Genomic DNA, 24,324 nt, shown 5'->3' with positions numbered 1-24,324 from the left:
CACTGCTCAAAACTCGCGTTTGAATCATCAGTGGCAAATTCTTTAAATATAAAAAAACGTACTTGCAGTCTGTGAGTCAGAACAGCCGGCATTGTAGTCTATTCTCCCAGGATCAGGAAATAGTCCTCCATAAAATGCGCTGCACACATTTGGGTTGAACTGTTCTGGAACAGTGTTGTAAATACAATTTAACCACTGATTTCTAGTCGTGTCCTCTTTTGGAAGGCCAAACAAAGTAGTTTCACACGGAGGCCTAGAGTGAGTGGCGGCGGGCTTGAGAACGGCGCGGCCGACGGATTCGACGAAGGAGCGGCCAGAGGGCTTGCGGCAACCACATGTGATGACCCCGGGCTGGACTCTGCTTCGTCCACGGTGAAAGCCGATCCGGCGATCCACAGCGCGAAGTTGATGTATTTCCTCAGCGACCAGCACGGATCAGCTCCAGGCATGACGAAGCGGATATCGTCCTCTTTTGGAAGACCAAACAAAGTAGTTTCGCTTTCACAACGAAACACACAGCATCTTCACGACATGGCAGCAACAATACTACAGCGAGAATAAAAGTTACGCCTTCTTTCTTTGCGTGAACATTTGGGCGGCGTTATGCAAATATTCCCACATCGTGATGTAGATATGTGGGGCGTGTTAGAACTAGCCGTTTTAGGTAGGCATGGCTGACTCTTAACTTTTATAAATAATATCTCTTTGGATTTGAGACTTTAGTCTTTGCAACTTTACAGATCTTCTTTATGCACCAAGAGATTGTAACACTTCAAAGAGAAAGGAAAATTTGAAATCGCATCATATGACCCCTTTAATAATATGCTGCTTATTAATTGTTAATAAGCTAGTTGTTAAGTTTAGAAATGAGGTAGGTTTAAGGGATGTAAAATATAGTCATGCAGAATAAGACATTAATATGTGAGTTAAAAAGCCAATATGCTAATATGCATGCTAATAAGCAAATAGCTGATACTAGCATCATTTAAATAATGCTTATGCTAATTTTAGTTTCCTTTGTTTTGTTAATATTTGTTACTTAAATTTTGTTTGTTTTAATGTTGCATTAAAGGTGGAAAAAAAGATCTGATGTGATTTTTCTTGGATTCATTTTAAATCTTAAAAAGCTGCAATTTTAACAGGTGTGTAGTCCATTGATCATTCGCTGGTTCAAACTGGACTAGAGGGTTTACTGGTATATCCATGCTCTTGACCAGCAAAACTTAGCTGACAAGCATGGTCTTTCTAGTGAACCTGGTCTTGCTAAATTAGTTAAAAAGCATGCTGGGGATGCCAGCCCACTGGCATTTCATTCTGGGCTATCAGCATCCATTCCACAATATATACAGGTTGGTTCAGTCACCTTAGGCCCTCTTTCCACCTGTTATTAAGATGCATTTTCTGTGCTGTGCACAAATACATTTGGAAGTACAAAACCATGATACGTGGCTTATGAGCACATTATGAACATGAATGCTAGCGAATGAATAATAATCTAGGGCAAAGAATGAATGAAAAAGACAAACGAATGAAAAAGACAAAATAAAAGACATGAAAATATGAACATAAACCAACACCCAAAAGCAACCGTGACAATGAAATTGTGTCATTAGTGTGTGTTTATTTCAAGCATTTATATCTTTGCTCTGTTCTCTTTCTGTTCTGTTGTTTTCATGGTCTAGTACATCAGGCAAAAAATAAATCCAAGAAAGAAATATAAAAAGAAAAGAATAATCCAAGAATAAATATAAATACAAGCATTTCATTTATTTATTTATTTTCTATTTATTTTTTTTAGTGTCTTGAGGATAACTCAGTATTAAGAACACTGAGACTGTGCATTACAGTTATTTAAATTCATGAAAGCTCTCCCTATCCGTCTCCATCTGCCTTTGGTAAGGTGAAATGAAAGTCAATCTGACTCACTCTCATGATGGGCAGAGAGTTTTTGCCACTGCAGTTGAATTATGGAAGCGACATTTGAAACCTGCTTTTCTTTTTTCCTGGAGTTATTTATATATGCCTGCATAATTGTCAGTCAGAATGATTTCTATCGGCTGATTTGCATAGACAAATGCATCTAAGCCACAGTCAATAATATGGCAGATGTCTTAATATATCTGACTTCAGACTGAAATTGAGTAATTCAGAATATCTCAACCACCGGTTTTGCAACAGGACTCAGAATTTACATTGGACAACAAGTGGCGACCCAACATATATTGTATGATGATAAAAAAGAATAAATAAATAAATACATAAATAAAAGAAAGCACTTTTTAAAATATTATCAATCATTATATAGAGTCTACAAGCTGCTAAATTATTAACACGATATGGACTGAACAGGAAAATTTACAGTTTGATAATAAAATAAGCAACAGTGATTTATTTGTGCACATCAATTAATATTAATTCATAATATCCTAATTAGACATAATTATGTGGTGTGCTGTTACCCTGTCAAAAGTTTAACATCAACAAGACTGCACTCTTTTCAGTCAGAAAAATGCTGGCAAAACTGAATATTGGTCTTTATGCAAATGACCATTATGGCAAGCAAACCTAAGGGTGCTTTAACTGCACAGTCAAAGAATGATGTAAGGTTCCTGGGCTCCAGAAGGAGAACTGGGCGCTCAATGGAAAAACAGCAATTACAAAGCCAGTCCCAGAGGAGCCTTTGCTGCTAGCAAGCGGTTCAATTATAAGATTTCTTGTGACGATTACCCAAAAATCTTTCCCCTGAACATTTGTCTGAGCCTAGAGTCACCATGATAGATGATGAAATATTCCTCTTCAATTTAGTACTCTTAGGCCTGGTTTCACAGACAGGGCTTAGGTTAAACCAGGACTAGGCCATAGTTCAATTAGGACATTTAAGTGTCTTTTATAAATGTGCCTTATAAATAACATTACTTGTGTGCATCTTGAGACAAAACAATAAAACTGACATATTTTAAGATCGGTCAGTGCAAGTTTCTTCCAGACAGGCATTTTAGTCTGGAACTAGGCTTAGGCCTTGTCTATGAAACTGTGGGATAATGCTCGTTTGTTTTTATTTTTTTGGTGGGTTTGTTTTTCTCTCCACTACATTTCAGACAATTTTAGCTCTACTTTACAACTGTACCATCAGCAAAACCAACAATCTCTTTACATCACAGTATAGCACCCTCTCTCTTATTTTTTTTTATCATAATGGTAAAATAAAAAAATTAAATAAATAAAAATGGCTTTGTAATGAAGTGTTACCACAGAAACAGCACATTTTTGCACATGCTCAAAAGAGAAAAATATTTGCTGTATATTTGTACACTGTGAGTATTTCCGGCTCCTAGTCAGCACAGCAGCTTGCATCAACAGTTTTACTTTATTTAAAGCCTTTGTGAGTCATAATGAATTCACTTGTGGATGTTGAATACTTCCTGTAAAAGCTAGTAAATACTCTGACCAACAAAAAATGACTTCTTAAATGGTCACACTATTTTTGATGGACCTTTCCATCTACACATCAACTAACTTTAACAACTACTAAGTATTAGTAGACTGTTAGTAGAATAAGCGATAAAACTTCAGGTTCCATTTGTTAACTATATTTGTCATTAACTAACAATGAGCAATACATGAGCAAACATTTATTCATCTTTCTTAACTCTAATGACTGCTAGTTCATGTGTAGTTGCAAATTTCCTTATAGTCGACAGGATGACTAATGGGGATTATCAAAATAAAGTGTTACCAGGACACAATGAGTCATTACGTAGCACAGAAAGTCAATAGTTGTCTCCAAAATCTATCAATCACTCTCATGTGTTTTCAAAACCATATGCTCTGATTTTTCTTCTATAAAACACAAAAACAGACTCGTCTCTTGCATACAATGGCAGTTCATAATATCCACTTCTGTCACGTTACGAAAAGGTATAACACCATAAAGGTAAGGTGAAAAATTCTACTGAAATTCTGTTGTTTTTTTTTTTGACAGACTACAAAATTGGCATGGGACAAAAGCTGCAAGAACAGTTTTTCCTTTTGTGTACAGAAGGGTGAACAAATGATGTATGAATTGTGTGTGTTCCACAAATCAGTGCTTAATGCATGATCATCTAAACCAACCACAAACCATGTACAGTATTGTACATACAATAGAAATATTGTACATACAACAGAAATAGAAGGATAGTGTTACGGACGGAAGGATACGAGAAGGCAGGGTCGGAGTGCAGCTTTATTGTGACAGCGAAGTCAAACACAGGCAAAAGGTAAACACAGGAACAGACTAGACTTAAACTAAGGCTCAGGAAACGCTCTGCACGGAGCAGTCACAACCAGACAGACAATCATAAACTTCAATCAATACTTCGCAGTGAGTGTGTGTGTGTGAGCAACATTTATAGTGCTCCTGATGGACAACAGGTGTGTGTGTAATTAATTAGTGCCAGGTGCAGGGCTTGTGGGAAATGTAGTCCATGGTGAGAACTGACTGACATCGTGACAGATAGGCTTATGTGAAGCTTATATGTTTGTACACAGCACATAGATGTGTGTTATTTGAGTTGGCTGGGTGGATGATTGTAATTCAAAAGTATATTTTAGAAATCTATTTGCATCAGTCTTGTAATGTTTGTGGTTATAGTCTTGCAAACACTAGGCTTTCACTGTAAGTGCATCACTGCACACACATTTACTGTTCATACAACGGTTTCTGTTGTATTTAACCCAAAATATCCCTTTAAAATAGTAATATCTGGTAAAGACTCAGCTGGGTTTACTCACACACAACTCCCACTGTCTTACTACAGATAACAGCGCCATATTGGCGCACAGCCTTTCTTTGAGTAACACACACAGATATAAACACACTCACACTTGATCTGTGATGGATGTAACCTGTCTGCACTCTATAATCTTTCCTGCTGGAGGAAATCCAGATGCATCATGCACCCATCTGTTAGTTTTATCAATGCCTCCTCTCCTCACACACACACACACACTCTTCATCTCTGTCCAGTGTCCAGTAACACACATACTCTCTCGTCCCCAAACACACATCGCTCTGGCCCCCACGATTCAGCTGGCAGCTCTTTCAGTCTGTGTTTTTCTATGATCTCGTATGGTCTCCCATGTGAACGCAGATCCTAAATAGCCACTAGACCAGAACTTCAACAATCTGGATTATGAAGTAATGTTAGGTCTTCATCTTGCTTTATAACCTTATTTTTAAGACAACATGAAACATTTATATTGCATTTAGCTTAAAGTGAACTGTCACATAAAATATTCACAAACTGATCAAAAATGTTCAGTCTTTCATTCATTTAAAGCAGGCTTTTCTAAACTTTTTTGTCAGCCAAACCCCTCTACAGGTAACATGGGAACATGTGAAAGTGCTGAAGACTGTGAGAGCTGTGTACTGTGGCCATGACAGATTCAGATTCTACCAAACCTTTAAACGATGAGAAAACATGATCCCACGCACAATGCCTACACAAGACAGCTATTCATAGCAACCTGTCACATAGCAAAGTCAAATGAGCTTTGAATTTTTAAAATCTTCTCTCAGCCCCCACATATTTCACTCTCAAGAACCCAAGCTCACTATCTTACCTTCTAATTCAAAAGTGTTGTTTAAAGCAGCATCAACTCCGTTTATTTGAGCAATAAATGACACAGAAAGTGTACTTACAGGAACAGCTCACCCACAATGAAAAATCTGTCATCATTTCCTCACCTTCATGTTGTTCCAAACCCATATGACCTTTTTTTTTTTTTTTGGATAAAAAAAAGAAAAAAATACTAGAAATGTGATATTAGGCAGAATGTCCGAGCTGCTCGTTTCCTGATTGCTCAAAAAATGACCAACAAAGCATAATAAAAGTGGTCACATAGCAGCTTTGCCTGAAGAACACACCAGACAAGTTTTTTTATGAAAAGCTTGCACTCTAAAAGCAAGATTGTTTGCCGTTCAGAACTGAATTGAGAATTCCTTTTTGAATTCCAATTCACTTTATTAATTTGAGTTGAATTTTCACTGAGCTAGAAAACAGGAAGCAGAGTTGCAGTGAAGAGTGATGAAAAGTGATGAACTTCCTTTTTAATAGATAAAATTAAGACAAACTCTGAATTTTAGGCTGTAGATTAATGGACAATGGTGGACACTTAAAAACAAAGAACACTTTATTTCCCAAATGCAAATACTCGTGGAATTTCTTTGAATTATAACTCAGTAAATCCAAAAAGGCACAAAATCACTTTCACAGACTTTTAAATGAACTTTTCCCTCCTGCTGGAATGACCTTGCCCAACTCAATCCGACCAGCTGAGTCTATCTTCAAGAAACGGCTAAAAACACATCTCTTCCATCTTCATTTGCTCTAACTCACTATTCTAACATAGCACTAACATAGCACTCTCTATTCTAATTTTAAGAAAAAAAAAAAAACCTTGACCCTTTAACACTTGCACTCTCAATTCTATTTCTATTCTTACTACTTGTCTTCTTTAAAAAAAAAGAGAGAGAGAGCCTCTGACACTAGCATTCTTCTAATCTTCTTGTTTTCTTTTTATTTATTATAATAAATGGCCCACTAACTTCTCTTCTTTTTCTATTTTTTTTTGACGTTTTATTTTTATTAAAAAAAAAGACCCTCTAACACTAGCGTTACCTATGATTTTTCTATTCTATATACTTGTTTTTATTTTTATTTATTATAAAAAAAACAAACAAACAAAAAATACCTTGCTACGTGTACTGCATTAGGCTAAACGAGACTTGTCACAGCACTTTACATATTATTGCCCTTTTGTTGGTTTTGATTGCTTCTATTGTCCTCATTTGTGAGTCGCTTTGGATAAAAGCGTCTCCTAAAATGACTAAATGTAAATGTAAATCCAACTGACTGCCGTTTCAAATTCCAATTCAACTTCCTATGTGTTGTGGTCAATTCAATTTAAATTTGGATTTACAATTCTTAATTTAAAATTTTTTCACAGTAGTTCACAAATCTCATTAATGCCGGCATTGTTCGGCAATGGTTTTTAGATCTGCATATGTGGAAGTTTTATAACGAGATTTGTAAGTTATGAGTAAAGGAAGATTTTCAGTAAATTCAAAGTTTTTATGATATGAGGTTGTGTGTTTTTTTTCCATTTTTGGAGCTTTACAGCTGTGGTCACTAAGAACAATTGTGGCATGGAAAAAGGCAGCCTAAATAATCTTCAAAATCGTCCCTTTTCTATTGCAGAGAAAAAAAGATAACAGCATATGGGTTTGGAACAATATGCAGATGTGATGACTGGCTTTTCATTTCTGAATGAACTGTTCATTTAACAGCACAGGAAAGGGGAGAAAAAAGAGAATGCATCTTCAACCAAAGTAAAATTATTAATTTGAATGCCAGGCAAGTTATGAATGAGATAAATACTATTAAGAAGGAACTGAGATGGAGACCAAAGGACAGTTCCATATCAAAGAGGGAAATCACAGCTGTCATATTGCTTTGTGTCGTGCAACAGTGGTTGCCAAGGGTCAGGCACAAACCCAAGGACCTCCCTCTTCCCTCTGACAAACAGCCTGTCTCTGATCCTTTAGAAATCCATTCAGGATATTCAGTAGCTTTGGTCTGCTTTCATCATGCGCAATGGGGAAAAACAGACGTGGAAACAGACGGTGAAGGCAGAGAGCGAGTGTGTGTGCATGTGTGTAAGCCAAACGTCCTTGCATACAGACACAGCTGTGAGAGAGAGCTTGGGGGGAAATTTTATTTTCTCTTGCACTGGTCTGCTCATAGGACTGATTGAACTGAAAAAAAACACCTAAACCAACAAAATTCTGATCTATCAAAAATATCACCTAGGCAGACTTATGAAGTATAATAAAATTGAAAGCAGTGATTCATATTTTTATACCTTTAATTATTATCTAACAATGGCATCTTTTATTATATTTCTGTTACAGCAGTTTTATATTAAAAAAAAAAAATGAAAATGAAGCCTGTTTTTGTCACACTGTGCAAAAGAACCGGAAGTACTAAAATGCTACCTCATTTCCAGGTTTTGACGAAACGAAACGAAACAAAACTCATCAATGCAGGACTCTATCCTCATGATTGCACAAGTCTAAGTACTAGGCATTTTATTCGTCAAACCTCCAGAAAGTGCTACAGACACTGGACAAAGGTAAAAAGCTTCTAGTCCGCATGCATCAACCGCAAGCAAACTAATGGAGTACTTTAAAATGGTATGTTTGCCTATATGCAGACACTAATCATTCATGTCAAAACTTTGGATTTAGTGGTATGCGCCATCCAAAAATGTTCTCATCATTTACTTACCCTCCGTCCCAGGTGCATATGAGGTTGTTTCTTCAGATGAACAAAGATTTTTAGTAAAATAATCCTCTGTGAGTCCATAAATTGCAAGATGATGGGGCCCCAAGTTGACGCTTCAAAAACCACACAAAGCAAACACAAACCATTACAAAAGTAAACCATACATCTCCAGCTGATGAATCAATATCTTCTGAAGTGAAACAGTAGGGATGTGTAAGAAAAAAATACTAGTATTTTAAATGTTTTTATTAACTATAATCCGTCACTTTGAGGTAACTGACAATTGACATATGCAGGTTTATGAGAGCTTTGTGAAATGCTACGTCAGCGCGTTGTGAAGCGTGATGCAAGCGTATTCTGAAGCTCACCCCAGAAGTGAAGCAGGATCACAGAGGACCATAACTTCTCATGCGAGTTTCACAATGTGCTGATGTGTGAACTCATGAACCCACATATGACAGTTGGCCAAAAATTATGGTTTACGGTTTAAAAAGTTTTAAATATTAGCATTTTTCAAACACATACCTAACTTTTTGCTTCAGAAGTCAATAATTCATCAACTGGGGTCGTATGGATTCCTTGTGTGGTTTTTGAAACTTTTGGGTCCCATACATTTGCATTATATGGACTCACAGACATGGATTACTTTTCTATAAATCTTCATCTGTGTTCTTCTGAAGAAAGAAAGTCATATACTGGCATGAGGGTGAGTAAATGAGGGAAAATTTAATTTTGGGGTGGAATATCTCTATCTTAACATTGGAAAAAATAAACTGCCCACATCTCCTTTAAGAAGACTTTATAGCCTTATGTGTTGAGTGACACATAAGCTCATTCAACATTAAATCATAATTGTTTTAATGGCACTTTTAACAAGCAATGAACATTTAAACACATTTATAGCCTAGGATAGGTTTCACTTGCTTATTCCCTGACCTTCATTCAACTCTCACTTTATGACTCAAATCACTTTATTATCTCACTTTATCATCTTACATAAAAATTAAACTGTCGCCCCTGGAGTCACCTCTCCCTGTCCTTTTCAACGAACCATTAACAGAATTACCTCAGTATGGCTCAATTTGTTTTGAACCAATCTTCTGTATTCAGCCAGGGCAAATGAATTAGATCAATTTGAGCCGCCATCATTCCATCCTCAAGAACATCATTAGCCAGAAACAGTGGGGAAAAGATGAGTGCAGGAGACGATAAGAACAAACATTTGCTGTTGATGGATCCAGCTCAGCCAGGAGGCTTTTCAGTGTTTTCTATCCTGGACGTTCCTTGTTAGCAGAATAATAAGTCGGTGTAAGTGAGACATTCATTATGCCTGATGTTTTTACTGGTGCACAAACTTGCGTGCACACACACACACACTCACACACACACAAACACACACACACACACACACACACACACACACAGGTTTGAGATGCTACAGGCCTAGTACAGAAGAGGAAGAAGACTGATGTATTACGAGTAAATTAAGAGTGTCTAATCTAGGAGAAAACTGAAAACGTTTATCAGTTTTATAGCTCACTATACCAAATGTTCAAAGAAATCCTCTGAAAGTGTTAGAAAAGGATTATTTCATTCCCATTTTGAGCAAACCTTAGATGACATTAAAAACGGGATCTTTCAAATTAGTCCTCCTCCCCAAATGAGTGCTCTAATTAGATGTACATGTTTTGCCTTTGAAGTCAACATGAAGTCAATGGACCTTATTTAATTGTTTATTCTATTTCATTTACAAGCCTGTTATGTATGATTCACATTATTTAGAACGTGCCCAGGTGAATCGTGAAAAACATGTAATGTTTGTCTAGTTTAACTTTTTTGCTCCACCTCCAAAACAACTTTTCATGACCAAAAATCTACTTAGGCATTATTTTAAGCTCCTTTTTAAAATTTGCCAAAAGCTCTACAGAAAACAATAAATTCTGTTCAAGTTTTGTTCCTCATCCAGTCAAATCGATAATATTACTGAATATTAAGTGTCTTTAAACCATGTTTTGTCCTTTCCGTTGGGCCTACATTATATTAGGCGTCTTTAACTACTATGTACTTTAACTACTATGTACTTACTTTAAAATTATGATACAAAAATGATGCCTTCCGTAGAGCTGCTTATAGCTTTTCATAATTGATTAACTTTAAATAGTTATTAAACTCAACTGAATCAACTCTGAACTGACTTGAGCTGAATAATGACTTTATAGCAGACTTTTTATAGCTTTATAGCAGAATTTGAATTTGTCTCATATTTTAATAAGTTTGCATCTGTTATTATCCTGATTATTACTGTGAAGCTTTGAAACAATCTGTATTATATAAAGCGCTATAGAGATAGAGATAAAGGGATAGAGGGAGGTTCTCCCATAAAGTGAATTATTGATACAGTGATCAATAGATGAACCTCAACGAACTGAATGAACTGGTTATTTCTCGTTATGATTCTGTGCAGAAGTTTGAAAAAAGTTTGCAAAAGATTCTCTTTTAATTACTTTTTGCATGAAAACTTAAAACAAAAACGGTGCTTTGAAGTAAATCAAAGGGCATATATGATAGATACAGTCAGTCTTTTTTGGCCTCAATTCAATAAAAAAAAAAGAAAAGTGGAGTTTGCACATGCAAATCTTGCATCCACAATACTAGAGTAGTACATGTTTGCCAAGGTGTTCCTCTGCAGTTGCTAATGTGTTCTTGAGTGGTTGTTGGTGCATTGCTGAGCAGATGCTAGAGTGTGAAGGGTAGGGTTTTTTTACCTGTCCACCCTCAAGACTATATGATGTTCATGTCACTAGCAAAGGTGTTTTCACCAAGGATGCAAGAGAGTCGGTTATTTGAGAAAATTTAAACAGTGATAAAATAAAACAAAACAAGTCTCATGAAATATGAGAAAAAATAAAACGTATCTAAAATAACACTATCCAACAGCTCCACCAGCGAATACAGTTTCAGAAGAGGGAAGTGTCTGTTTTGCCTCCTGGAGATCATTGCGTTCTCATTGAGCTCTTAAAGCATGAATTTTAAGGGGAACAGCTAGATACAGGCAATAGTCAATAGCCTAAACCTGGCTGATTTTCCTGACAATGCAATAATGCCTGTCTGCATGCTCACAGGCAGTCCACAAATCAACCTCAGTGAGTCAAACTGGCAGAAATAAACTAATTACAAAGTAAACACTTCAACCTTCAATCACATCTGAATCAAATAAACTTGAATTCACTGATATGTAAGTGATGTAGTTTTTAGTGAGCACTCAGTTGGGTTAAAGCACTCAATATGAATTTTGCTGTATTACTGTAAATAGGAAAACATTTTTAAACTGATGTTTAAACTCATAAACGTGAGATTTTATGTGACTTTGTTAAAATAAATTATTTTACTATAAAGACACAAAATACAATAGTATTATTTGCATGTAAATGTGTTCCATTAATTGTGTAAACATCAAATGGAAATGTAACATGAATTTGAGTGATCACTTGACATGCTTTAGCTTGAATGCAGCAGTACAGAACATGTAATATGAATAACTGAGAAGATATGAAATGATTCTCTCTTTTACTGACGTCAGGGTCGTCCCATTTCACATTATTGATGCACCACTACTCATTTGACTTTTATCCTCTCTTCTTTCTTACATGCATGTGATTAATCCATGTGATAAATGGATTGTAAATGACCATTGTAAATGGTTTGTGTGTGTGTAAATGACAGTATACCAGTTTTAGAACCTCAATTGTCAGGCAGCTTAGCATATAAACCAAACATTGATTTTACTTAGATACATATGCCTGATAGGAGACATTTTCCAGATCGAAAATTAAGGTTTAGATTCAGCTGTGTGTGTGTCAAATATTCCCTTCTACACAGACTGTGCTGCTGATGTTCTTGTGTTTATATAACTCATTCAGGTCAGTGAGTCGACTACTTGTCATGCATGTATAAATGGGGCTGTGGTGGTTACAGCCAACCCTCTACATTGCAAGTATATGCAACTAAATTCTGCGTTAGTCAATGAAATAATGTCTGTCTTAAGCCATTGACTAATACATTGATTTCACTGGGCAGTGATTGAGTTAGAGGCTAAGAATAATTTTAGAACAGAAATATTTTTACTGCGTATTGTGTCTTATGACCGCCTACACTAGAACAGTCTGACTGAGGGTTAGTAATGGGTTGCCCATGAACTTTTTGTGCATTTTAAATGACTCTTTTATATGACTCAGCATTAAGAAGTTCTCTCAGAGTGTGAATTCATTGTTTTGTCACCACACATGTGCTATTTTATTTTAATCATGAACGAAATGACTCAGGAGGTGGACTAATTGTGCGGATGTCACATAACAAAAGAACTAACAACTCGGACGAGAAGACACAATTGAATAGTGAATTAATCATTAATTATTTCTCATCATTTTTCTTTGCATTGTAAACAATTATTTCATGAAGTTAAATAAAACAAATATTATTGGAATACATTTTACAAGAAAATACTATTTCAGTCTTTATACTTAAAAAGTGTATGTTTAATTCAGTGTGCTACTTGTTTCTTTGTAATTATTTCAGAATTTTACTAGCAATTTTTGAGTGAAAATTGTTTCAAAATCAATTTTAAAGGCATTTTTTTCCTCAGTGTGGCTGGTATTATCAAGAGTTCTTAATTCAGGATATAATTAAGGTTTGTGTATGTAGATGTGTGAAAAATTTGGCTACTGAAAATGTACCATTTTTATTTAACTTGAATGAAAATTTGTTCATTTTGCTGAATGAGAATTAAGAATCCAAGCCAGGAAAATGATTTGATCTTCCCTTCACTACTGATTTATATCAATATGACACTAAGCTCATTTCAGAGCATGGAAAGAGTTGTTGTGCATTTAAATAAAGCAGGAATTCAGCCAGTTGGACCACAGACAGTTCTGTCTTCTTTCTTTATCTTCAGTGCACTATTCCCATTGATATCAATGGATTTGACTGATAATAATAAAAAAAATGTATATATAAAAAATTTAAAGAAAAAACACTACACAAGGTTTAGAATACAAGATGCCTTACTTCCTAACTGAAATTAAACCCCACAAGTGACTGATTTGAAATTCTTGTCATGGGAAGCAACTTGATAAAGGGTCACCCATAAATCATTATCGTCACACAAACAAAAATTAAAATTAAAAATAAAATCCTGAACAATCAATTTTAAAAGCTATACTAAAAATATATGATTTCAATCTAGACTTAAAAGCATGCACAGATGGGGGAAGACTTAATGTGCATTGGAAGAGGGTTCCATAATCGTAGGGCAGCCACTGAGAAAGCCCTATCACCCTTTGATTTTAATCTAGTTTTAGGAACATGAAGAATCATCTGACTCGAGGATCTCATATTTCTTGTAAATAAGAAACTGGATGACAAGTAATTTCCTACAGCTAAATTCAGAAAAAAACAGAGGTGTTAATTATTGGACCAAAAACCCCCGTATGCAATAACCTAGAACACTGTCTAACACTTGATGGCTGCTCTGTCAATTCTTCATCATCAGTTAGGAACCTAGGTGTGCTATTTGACAGCAATCTTACCTTTGAAAGCCACATTTCTATCATTTGTAAAACCGCATTTTTCCATCTTAAAAATATATTTAAATTACGACCTCTGCTCTCCATATCACATGCAGAAACGTTAATTCATGCGTTTATGACCTCAAGGTTAGATTATTGTAATGCTTTATTGGGTGGTTTCGTCTGGTCAGAGGATAACTGGCCCCCCGACTGAGCCTGGTTTCTCTCAAGGTTTTTTTCTCCATTCTGTCACCGATGGAGTTTTGGTTCCTTGCCACTGTCGCCTTTGGCTTGCTTAGTTGGGGACACTTAATTTCTAGCAATATTGTCAACTTGATTGCACAGATAATATTTGAACTGAACTGAGCTGGACAATGACATCACTGAATCAATGATGAACTGACTTTAACTGGAAAATGTAGTGTTTACTATTGTCCTCTTGCATTATTGACGCACTATTTTCCTGTTTGACACTGTAAAGTGTAATACTGCTGTAATACTGCTTTGACACAATCTGTATTGTATAAAGCGCTATATAAATAAAGGTAATCAATAAATAAATAAATAAATATAAAAAAGTGTATTACCTCCATGTACAAAGCCATGCAGAGTGCAGTCAGATGGGCCGATGAGGTGGATCAGACTCGACTGACTAAATGCAACAGTGTAGGGCTCTAAAAAAGAAAAGAGAAAAGAGAGAAAAACATAAAAAATACACACATACAAATATAATTTAATATAAAGATCTGCAAATAAAAGCAAAAAACAAAACTTATCTGAGCAATAAATAAATACATAAATAAATAGTTTCCTGATGCCACAAAAAAAGTATTCTTCATGTTCCTTTATTAGACAAATAATTCATAGTTCTTTAGAGAAATATTTATACATACCTTTTGTTTGTCTATCTGTGCAGCATCAGAGCAAAATAACAAAATGAAATCAAGGTGAGACTCGATTCATAAAACATTTACTGACAGATTAAATGTCCAACAAAAAGAGAAATCACTAACAAAAATATAAAAAATGGCCAAGGAACCATGATGTTAGTTGGACATGTACTATGGTAACACTATGTTTTTGGACAAAGACCATTGTATAATTTTTCAGTACTCTGGAGTACCTCATTTTCAGTACATTTTACTTTTCAGTACATTTTCGGTACACCATTTAAAGAAGATGGTAAATGTGTATGCTAATCATTCAGTACTATGCTATCAAAGAACGTCTTGGTTACGTATTGTAACCCTCGTTCCCTGAAGGTGGGAACGGAGACGTCACGTCGATGACTGACGAATTCTCGCTAGAGAGACCAATCTACTTGAGTGTAAACTAAACGAGCCAATGCACATTGGCATGCGATGATTGCATCCAGTTGCCGCTGATCGCAGCACAAGTATAAATAGGCAGCAGGTGCAACGCATACTCAGGTTTTCGCTGAAGAGCCGAGCCGGTGACCCGGCCACTCAGCGGTGGTACAGCAGCTGTGGTGACGGCACGTGACGTCTCCGTTCCCTCCTTCAGGGAACGAGGGTTACAATACGTAACCGAGACGTTCCCTTTCAGTTGGTCACTTTCGGCGTCACGTCGGTGACCGACGAATTGGGAATCCCTAGCAAAGCACCACGGATGCTGGCCCTTCCACTGTCCTGTGCGGGCCTCCTGCGCCCCCTTGAGTATAGGCCAGGGCTCGCAGCAGGAAGGCCAGTCACTGTTTGTCTTATCACTACCCACTCAGTGAGATTGGATAACACTGAGAAAACTTACCCGTTCCACTTGGAACAGGAACGTTGCGGAACGTTGCGGAACCTCCTTCGGGATCCTTCCCGAAGGAGGTTTCAGAAGCACTTAGACATATGGGAACCCGTTTAGGTGCATATGGAAGATTTAGAGGTGATTTCAAACCTCTTGGGAAATGGCAGAATGTCTGCCGGGGAAAAACGTGCTCTGAACTATACCATGGAATTTACAGACATGGGATCCACTCGGGTCACTACATATGGAACCCAGCCCTCTACCGGTTCTCACGGATTCATCGAATGAGGGCCTGGCCCCAGACGTTCCGCCACATCTGGCTGCCGAGGGGATGGAGGAGCTCGACAGGGTCTACAGTATGGAATCTCTGGAGAAAGTGTCAATATTTGTGACATAGCAAGCCGACACTAAGCCGGGGCCTCTCGGTGCTTCTACCAGTTTGAGGTGAGAACAGAGGAGGATACCGGTTCAACACGAAGGCTATAGAACCTAGCGAAAGTGTTGGGGGTCGCCCAGCCCGCAGCTCTACAAATATCTGTCAGCGAGGCGCCACGAGCCAGTGCCCAGGAGGATGCAACACTTCTAGTAGAGTGTGCTCACAGATCACGCCCTGTGCCTGATAAGCCAGGGCGATGGCATCCACTATCCAATGGGCCATCCTCTGTTTGGAGACGGCATTCCCCTTCTGCCGACCTCTGTAACAAACAAAGAGCTGCTCTGAGGTCCTGAAGCATTGTGTCCTGTCCACGTACAGTGCGGACGGGACAGAGAAAAGCTAGGGCTGGGGCTAGGGCTAATCAATGTCAAATCAAGGCCGGTCTGGGACACGGGGGGCATTGAGGAACCACACTTTGTCGGCGTCCCTCATGTCGGCCAGACACAGCCAGAGATGGCGCTTCTGGACCACAAGCGTTGACATCGCTGTGACCTTCGTCGCTCGGCGCACGAGAAATTCTGGATCATGACCACCCTCGTGCAGGTCCTTCAGTGCCTTAGCCTGGTGGACCTGCAGTAACGCCATGGCGTGTAGGGCGGATACAGCTTCTCCACAGGCCACATAAGCACTGCCAGTCAGACCAAACAAGTACCTACAGGCCCGGGAGGGAAGGGACGGTTTGCCCCGCCAGGTGGAAGCAGTATTAGGACACAACTGCATCGCTACCGACTGCTCCACTGGGAGGACCCCGTATACCCCTTGGCTGCACCACCGTCAAGGGTGGTGAGGGAGGAGGAGCTAGCAGGTCGGTTTCTGGCAGTAAAAGGTGCCGTCCACAACCTGGTAAGCTCCTCATGCACTTCCGGGAAGAATGGCACCGGAGTGGGGCGCTGAGAACCAGCGCAGGCCACCCCAAGAAACCAATCATCCAACCTCGAGGGTTCAGGATGCGGTGGAGGTGTCCACTCGAGCCCTACCCTCTCGGAGGCCGGGGAAAGCATAGCCGTCATCACTGGAACTGAATCCGGCCCCGCTATCATCCCGGAGGGTGGCAGCGAGGCAGGATCTTCCTCTCCAAAGAGTTCCGGCTCACCCTTTGAAGCAGCGATCAACATCCGATCGTCGGGAGGAGCCCTAAAGGATACGGCTGGTACGCTCTTTGTAGAGGGCGCAGCCCGTTCCCTGGGGAGCTCAGCTGGTTGCAGAGTGCTTGAGGATGGGGGATCCTCGGAGGTTGGTTCCTCAGAGAAGTCGCCACCACTGTAACCCTCGGACCGCCCGAGCTACTGCCTGAAGTAATCCTCCCCTGACTTCTGACAGGAAGAGAACTAGATCGCGGCAGAGGCACTGGAACTCCGCCCCTTTCGAGGTAACGGAGCCTGGCCCGCAACTCTAAGATGGTCATCTTCCCGCAATGAGAACATGACTCATCCACAAATGTCACCTCAGTGTGCTTAATGCCCAGGCACGTGAGCCAGCGATCGTGACCATCACCCGGTGCCAGGTAACGAACGCATCCAGAAACGCACGGGTGAAACGGCATCTTTAAAAAGACGAACCGTCGTCTTTACAAAGACGCACCCGTGTATGCTCTTTTTTGAAACTGCTCTTTTAAGTGCTGAAGCACACAGGGTAGATGACCGCGTGCAACACAAACAGGGGGTAGTGCAACCTGATGTGTGCAACCCACTCGACACGGGAAACCACCACCGCTGTAGCGCCATGCCACCAACACAAAAGAAGCTACAAAGAGCGCGGTGAAAACTCATCTTCTCTCCAGTAGAAGGTCAGGAGCAGAACAGTCACACCGCTCGGCTCCGAAGCGAAAAGCTGAGTATTTGTTGCACCTGCTGCCTATTTATACGTGCGCTGTGATCAGCGGCAGCTGGATGCAATCATCCCGTGCCAATGTGCATTGGCTCGTTTAGTTTACACTCTAAGTAGATTGGTCTCTCTAGCCAGATTCCCAATTCGTTGGTCACCGACGTGACGTCGAAAGTGACCGACTGAAAGGGAACCATGGTTACCATCTGATAGCATTACTGTACCATGGTTCTGCCATGTACTGTACATACTTTTTGCGAGGTATATATTTTACATCTGCTATATATTGACCATGATGGGTATGATCCATGCAATCACTAACACATCAAACACATGAGTTCAGTGAGGATAAGCATGTGTAATGACATAAAGGAGGAAGTGTTACCTGGAAGAGAGACAGACATGATGATCTCACCATTCCTCTCCTTGGTCTCTAATCGCTCTAATTTCTGAGCCTCATATCTCTTTTTACCTGCTTCCTCTTGTTCTGGGCCGGAGTACTGCAATGGACAAAAACACACTCTAGTAGACAAATCGACACAAGTAATTGTTTGTAAAAAAAAATTGTCAGAGAAATTGATTGAGAAATGTCAGCAAATCTTAGCAAAATGATTTGGCAAAACCTTTGACGTTTGAGAAATCACATGAATGTTCACTTCGATAAAGAACAAAGAAGATAAAAATTGTTCTAATGTCAATCTTCAGAGAAAACATTGTGTGGGATCTACTGATGCACAGACTCTTACCTCAATAGGAGGAACTTCAATGATTTTGGCCACGTTTTGAAGGGAGAAAGGGACATACCATAGCGCTGCCTTATTGGTCAATTTTTTGGCACCTACAAAAATGCAAAACTAAAATCAGCATAATCAGAATGAATGTGAATCTCTTCAAATGCAGTGCATTTATTACATAAAGAGTAATGTAACGTCAAATAGTACAGTAATTGCCTGAGTAATTGTAACATGTTTGTTACATCTGAGGTACTCAAAAAGCACAGGAGTTTTTCAAAAGGGTCATAAAAAAAGATACAGACACAAAAACATACTGGAAAACAAAATCCAGGCTTGCATAAGCTGAGACCTGGACCAACACTTTAAATTTTTGAGACCCAGATCAACGTCACATGTATGTAGTATTAAAAAATACATTAGAACAAGACTTAAAAGGATAGTTCACCCAAAAATGAAAATTACTCCATGATTTACTCTCAAGCCTCAAGCCATCCTAGGTGTATATGACTTTCTTCTTTCAGACGAATGCAATCAGAGTTATATTAAAAAAATTCCTGGCTCTTCCAAAGTGAGAATAAGCTAGTCTCGCGAGAACCAAGTTTTATTTACAGCAAAGGAAAACCAGTCTCCTCTTGGCTTATATTGAAATCCTCAGACATTTTTCTTTACAAATCCTCGTTTTGTACTTCTAATTCGTGACCGTTGTATTGTTTTGCTCTCTCCTCTGAGCTTCCGCATTCATCACTTCTCATCGGAGTTTACGCTACACCTACATCCTACGTCATCTGCTAGAACGCCACTCTCTCGTGAATGCGCGTATGACAGTTAGCGGAGGCTAGATTACGGTTTATAAAGTTTTAAATATGCATATTTTTCTTACACAAATGCATCACTTCACTTCAGAAGGCCTTTATTAACCCCCTGGAACTGTGTGGAGTGCTTTTTATGATGGATGGATGCACTTTTTTGGGCTTCAAAACTCAACCACCATTCACTGCCATTATAAAGCTGGGAAGAGCCATGACATTTTTAAATATCACTCCGATTGTATTCATCTGAAAGAAGAAAGTCATATCCACCTACAGTAGGATGGCTTGAGGGTGAGTAAATCATGGGGTAGTTTTCATTTTTGGGTTAACTATCCCTTTAAACTCTACTCACTAAAAAGGTTATAATGATAATAATGTTAGATCTTATCTTCATGTGCCATTACACATGAGATTTACTGATCCGGTGTTGTCATGAAGACTTCAGCATCTCATAGTGAAGCTGATTTGCTCTCTGAAGAGCAAGTGAAGCTATTTTGGGTAGGCTGTGTTTATTAGAAACAAGAGATATTTCAGAGAGGAAACCCGCGCGCTTGAGCGAATAAGTACACAATTAAGGCTGTCACACAGAATGGCAAGGCTTGAATTAATGAAACCATCAATGAGTGTGATAATGACATACCAAATAAGGAAATTCTGCTTTGCATTCTAAAATCGAATTTCTTGAGATTTTATAGAGACATGAAGATTTCATTTCCCTTGCATAATCTTCACATACATCAAATTAATCATTTCAATTGCAAGAGAACAGACTATGTTCTGTATGTATTATGATAGACTTATAGTAACTTTGTATATTATATATAAGAGGCTCCTACTCATTTTGACTACTGAATTTCATTGACTTCTCCAATTGTAAACTGGATAAGGATTTTTAAAAATCATTTTATAGATTACACACAAAAAGCGATTTCTGTTAAAATATTTGGGAAGACTTTAAGGTCAAATTATTACTATTAACTAGTTGCTTATTAGCATGCATTTTACTAGCATATTAGCCTTATTAGTAGTACTTATAAAGCACATATGAATGTCTTTTTCTGCATGACCATATTTTAGATGCCTTAACCCTATCCCAAACTTAACAACTACCTTGCTATCTACTAATAAGCAGTAAATTCGGAGTTTATTGAGACAAAAGTCTAGTTAGTAAATGAGAATCAGACCTAAATACAAATATCTTTATAGCTGAAAAGAACTAGAAAGGCAGCCCTGAAAATTTGCAGTTGAAAAATCCAGTTCTGAATGATCTTGATGTCAAAATATAATTTACTAAAACTAAATATTTAATCTTAATAACCAAACATTTTGGGGATATAAATTGTGATGTATGCATGAAAAACAAAACAAGTATTTATTTTACATTCTTTCTACTCTCATTTATTTATTTATTTTATTCATTCATTAATTCATTCTTCACTTATTTATTAAATTTTTCATTCATTCATTCATTCATTCATTCATTTTAAAGCCAAGGAATCCTGATGTTTAATAAGTTAGATCGAACATTTCCAAATGATAGTAATACTAATGCACCTAATAATGTTGTATTCTTTGTAACGCCTAGATGCTAGTCTAGACAGGTGGTCTTAGACAGGTGGTGGTATGGTGCCACAGACACCATTTTGATATCCAATTTTGACACATGTTTCAAGGTTGCAATACAGACAATAACACAGCAGATAAATAAGAGCTGTTTCTCCAACATTTTACGAACACAAAACAAATCCTTTAAGACTGAACTGTACCAATTCAGCAGAAAGAGCAGGATTAATTCTGACAGACTGCATTTAGGAATAGCATTTGCATTTTACACTCTGTTGAAGTCATCCAGACAAGCCGGTTGCTATGACAACCATGCAGGGATTCTGCTGCTACCATGGTGAGAGAATGGCTTCTCTAATTGGTTTCCACAGCAGCTTGTCTAATGGTTCTACACAGTGGGATATTTACATGTTTTCCACAAGCAAAGAATCATGGGCAAAAAAGAGCTCCCTTACTGGACACATGATGACACCATATACTGTATATCATTTTCAATTTTGAATAATATTGTTTTACAGTAGAAGTATAAAATGCAGACTTACCACTCAACAGCTTTATACTCAGAAATGCTCTGAAGTAGACAGAAATTGAAAATGTATATAATATATAATGTAGAATCTAAAAAAATCTAATAACATTTTTTACATTTTTCACCTCATGAATTTCAACTACTTAGTGAAGGGTAAAATCTAGGTCTAGTGCACTACAGAGCAGAGAAGAATATAATATAATATAGGGTTAATTCAGGACAATTTTCCCAGTTATCTCAATAATAAAACATCTCCTAAAACGTCTTAAACATTTTTAAACACATTTGTAAATGTTTTTGAAGTAGTCTCTTCTGCTCACCTGTAGGCTGCATTTATTTGATCTAAAATACAACAAAAACATTAATATTGTGAAATATTTTTACAATTTAAAATAACTGTTTTATATATGAATATATTTTTAAATGTAATTTATTCCAGTGTTTTCAGCATTTTTTTCAAGATTCTTTGATAAATAGAAAGTTCAAAAGAACAGCATTTTGTTTAATAGAAATCTTTTGTAACATTATAACGTCTTTACTGTCACTTTTGATCAATGTAATGCATCCTTGCTGAATTAAAGTATTAATTTCTCTTATTTTTTTTTCCAAAAATCTTACTGACCCCAAACTTTTGCACAGTATAATGTTACAAAATCTTTCTATTTCAGCTAAATGCTGTTTATATTCATCAAAGAATCGTACACAACTGTTTTCAACATTAATAATAATCAGAAATGTTTCTTGACACTGAAGACTAGAGTAATGATGCTGCAAATTCAGCTTTGATCACAGGAATAAATTACATTTTACAATATATTCAAATAGAAAACAGTTATTTTAAACTGTAAAAAATATTTCACAATATTACTGTTTTTGTTGTATTTTGGATCAAATAAATGCAGCCTTGGTGAGCAGAAAATCGTACTGTTCTAAACATTTTGACTGGTATTGTATATAATATAACCTAGCATTCCCCAACACTGATTACATTACATCAATAAAGGTGAGTTTTAAGGCATAGCTTTTTAAAGAATCTACCACAAATTTTCTGTTTTTACAGTGTAGATGGAAGTCACAATCTGATCCTATAAGTATCTGACAAAATAGTCTCTTAGCAACAAACATCTCTCTAGCTAACAAGTTTTTGAATCATGGTGGCTTTATATGTTGATTTAGTACACTGCTAATTCAACCTTTTCATCTAATGATTAAAATGTGTATTCTCATTGTAAATATACAGACACTTTAATACTGTGTTGACTGCAGATGTTCACTATATCTGAGTCTGCGGTGAATAATCTAAACGTTTTTTTAGTGACTGACGTCTACCGGAGTAGATTGCTCTTGATTACAATCTCAGATTTTCCATTACTGCCAGCCAACACTTTAATCACTGGTTACAAAATGAACCCACTGATCAGACACGAAAAGAAAAGACGTTGTGCAGTACAACTGTGTACAGAAACATGAGTGATTGCAGGTGTGCTGAACAATTTGTTTAGAGATGGACTTGCCTTTAAAGGCACTGCCAACCCTCACATTGCCTCACGCTTAATATAGATTTGAACCTACATGAAGTATGCAGGACAGTGGCACATGTCTACTATACATTTGACAAAATGAGGTGCATTCAGTCAATATATATTGATGAATATTTTCGAAAGTGAGTTTCTGTATTGGCACAAGTGCTGACTCTAAAACGCCATTGTGCATTTCCAACGCAACACTTTCATGACACACTTCAGTACACTTTTAAACTGAAAGTTTTACTTCTTGTGACATGCTTTATACACTGCTTTGTAAATAGCAATTGCAAATAACATGTAATTAGGAGTCTGAAAACATCACATTCAGTTTACACTTAAAGAAATTAATTTAAAACAGCTGTTCTCAATTCCAGTTCTGGGGAGCCACTGCTCTGCACATTTTGTATGTCTCTCTTATCTGACACACTCAGTTCAGTTCATGGATCTCTCTCCTAACGAGCTGATGATCTGAATCAGGTGTTAAATAAGGCAGACATGCTAAATGTGCAGAGCAGAGCTGGAATTGAGAACCAGTGATTAAAGTCCCCATGAAATCAAAATTAACGTTTTTTGGGTGTTAGTATCAATATGTTAGTCTTAAGGGTATCTATATGGCAGTGTGCTCCAAAACAGTGACAAAATTCGCATTTAGAAGATATAAACATTCAAAGCTTGCAGTTCGTCACTTCCGCCAAAATGGCTCAACGATTTTTTTTGATGTCACATCGTACTTCAGCTTCTCATCAAACTTTCTGTCCAATCAAATGCTCTCTAGAATCCGAAGCGCCCGCCCCCTACACTATAAAATAGACGCTGAAGCCGCGGCTGAAATCGGTCTCTTGTCCACAGAATTAGTATTTTCTGTACAGTGAATGGCACGTAGTGCACTATATAGGGGACAGGGAACGATTCAAACAGTGTAAATATGCTTTCCATTGAGGAAAAAAAGAAGTCTGGTTTGGCGCTGTGTCACGCTAACCACCGCACCGCACACACACTCTGCTCCGGTCCAGAGACACGATAGCACGGAGCGGATCACATGCGCGAGTTGGCGCAGACCACAAAATGTATCAGAGTTATTTGAATACTACACAGAATGCTTTATTTTATAGCAATATGGATGAGATTGTGGCTGGCATACCCTGTCAAATGCGGCTTTACGGAGCTCAACGGCTCTGAACGGCTCTAGCCCAAGCTGTGATATAAACGAACGCTATTGGCAATTTTAAAAAGGGGCGGGGCTGCTTGATATGCCCC

General features: G+C 37.8%; 1 protein-coding gene across 3 annotated transcripts in view; it reads right to left on the bottom strand.

Moving 5' to 3' along the window:
* Nucleotides 1-24,324, bottom strand: part of LOC107693425 (cytosolic acyl coenzyme A thioester hydrolase-like) — a 91,771-nt gene that overhangs the window by 47,300 nt on the left and 20,147 nt on the right. For 2 of the 3 annotated variants that reach the window (XM_016492812.1, XM_016492814.1), the window contains exons 4-7: nucleotides 18,653-18,744; nucleotides 18,292-18,406; nucleotides 14,785-14,799; nucleotides 14,479-14,565 (exon numbers count right to left, since the gene is read on the bottom strand). In XM_016492812.1, the coding sequence (XP_016348298.1) occupies nucleotides 14,479-14,565; nucleotides 14,785-14,799; nucleotides 18,292-18,406; nucleotides 18,653-18,744 (309 nt within the window). The remainder of the gene's footprint in view (nucleotides 1-14,478; nucleotides 14,566-14,784; nucleotides 14,800-18,291; nucleotides 18,407-18,652; nucleotides 18,745-24,324) is intronic. The other variant, XM_016492813.1, reaches the window with a different exon arrangement.

The sequence above is a fragment of the Sinocyclocheilus anshuiensis genome, unplaced genomic scaffold (genome assembly GCF_001515605.1).
Source record: "Sinocyclocheilus anshuiensis isolate Anshui unplaced genomic scaffold, SAMN03320099.WGS_v1.1 scaffold1562, whole genome shotgun sequence".
In the NCBI taxonomy this organism is placed as follows: domain Eukaryota; kingdom Metazoa; phylum Chordata; class Actinopteri; order Cypriniformes; family Cyprinidae; genus Sinocyclocheilus; species Sinocyclocheilus anshuiensis.
Note: the sequence above shows the minus strand (reverse complement) of the source record. Positions and strands in the feature narration are given on the sequence as shown.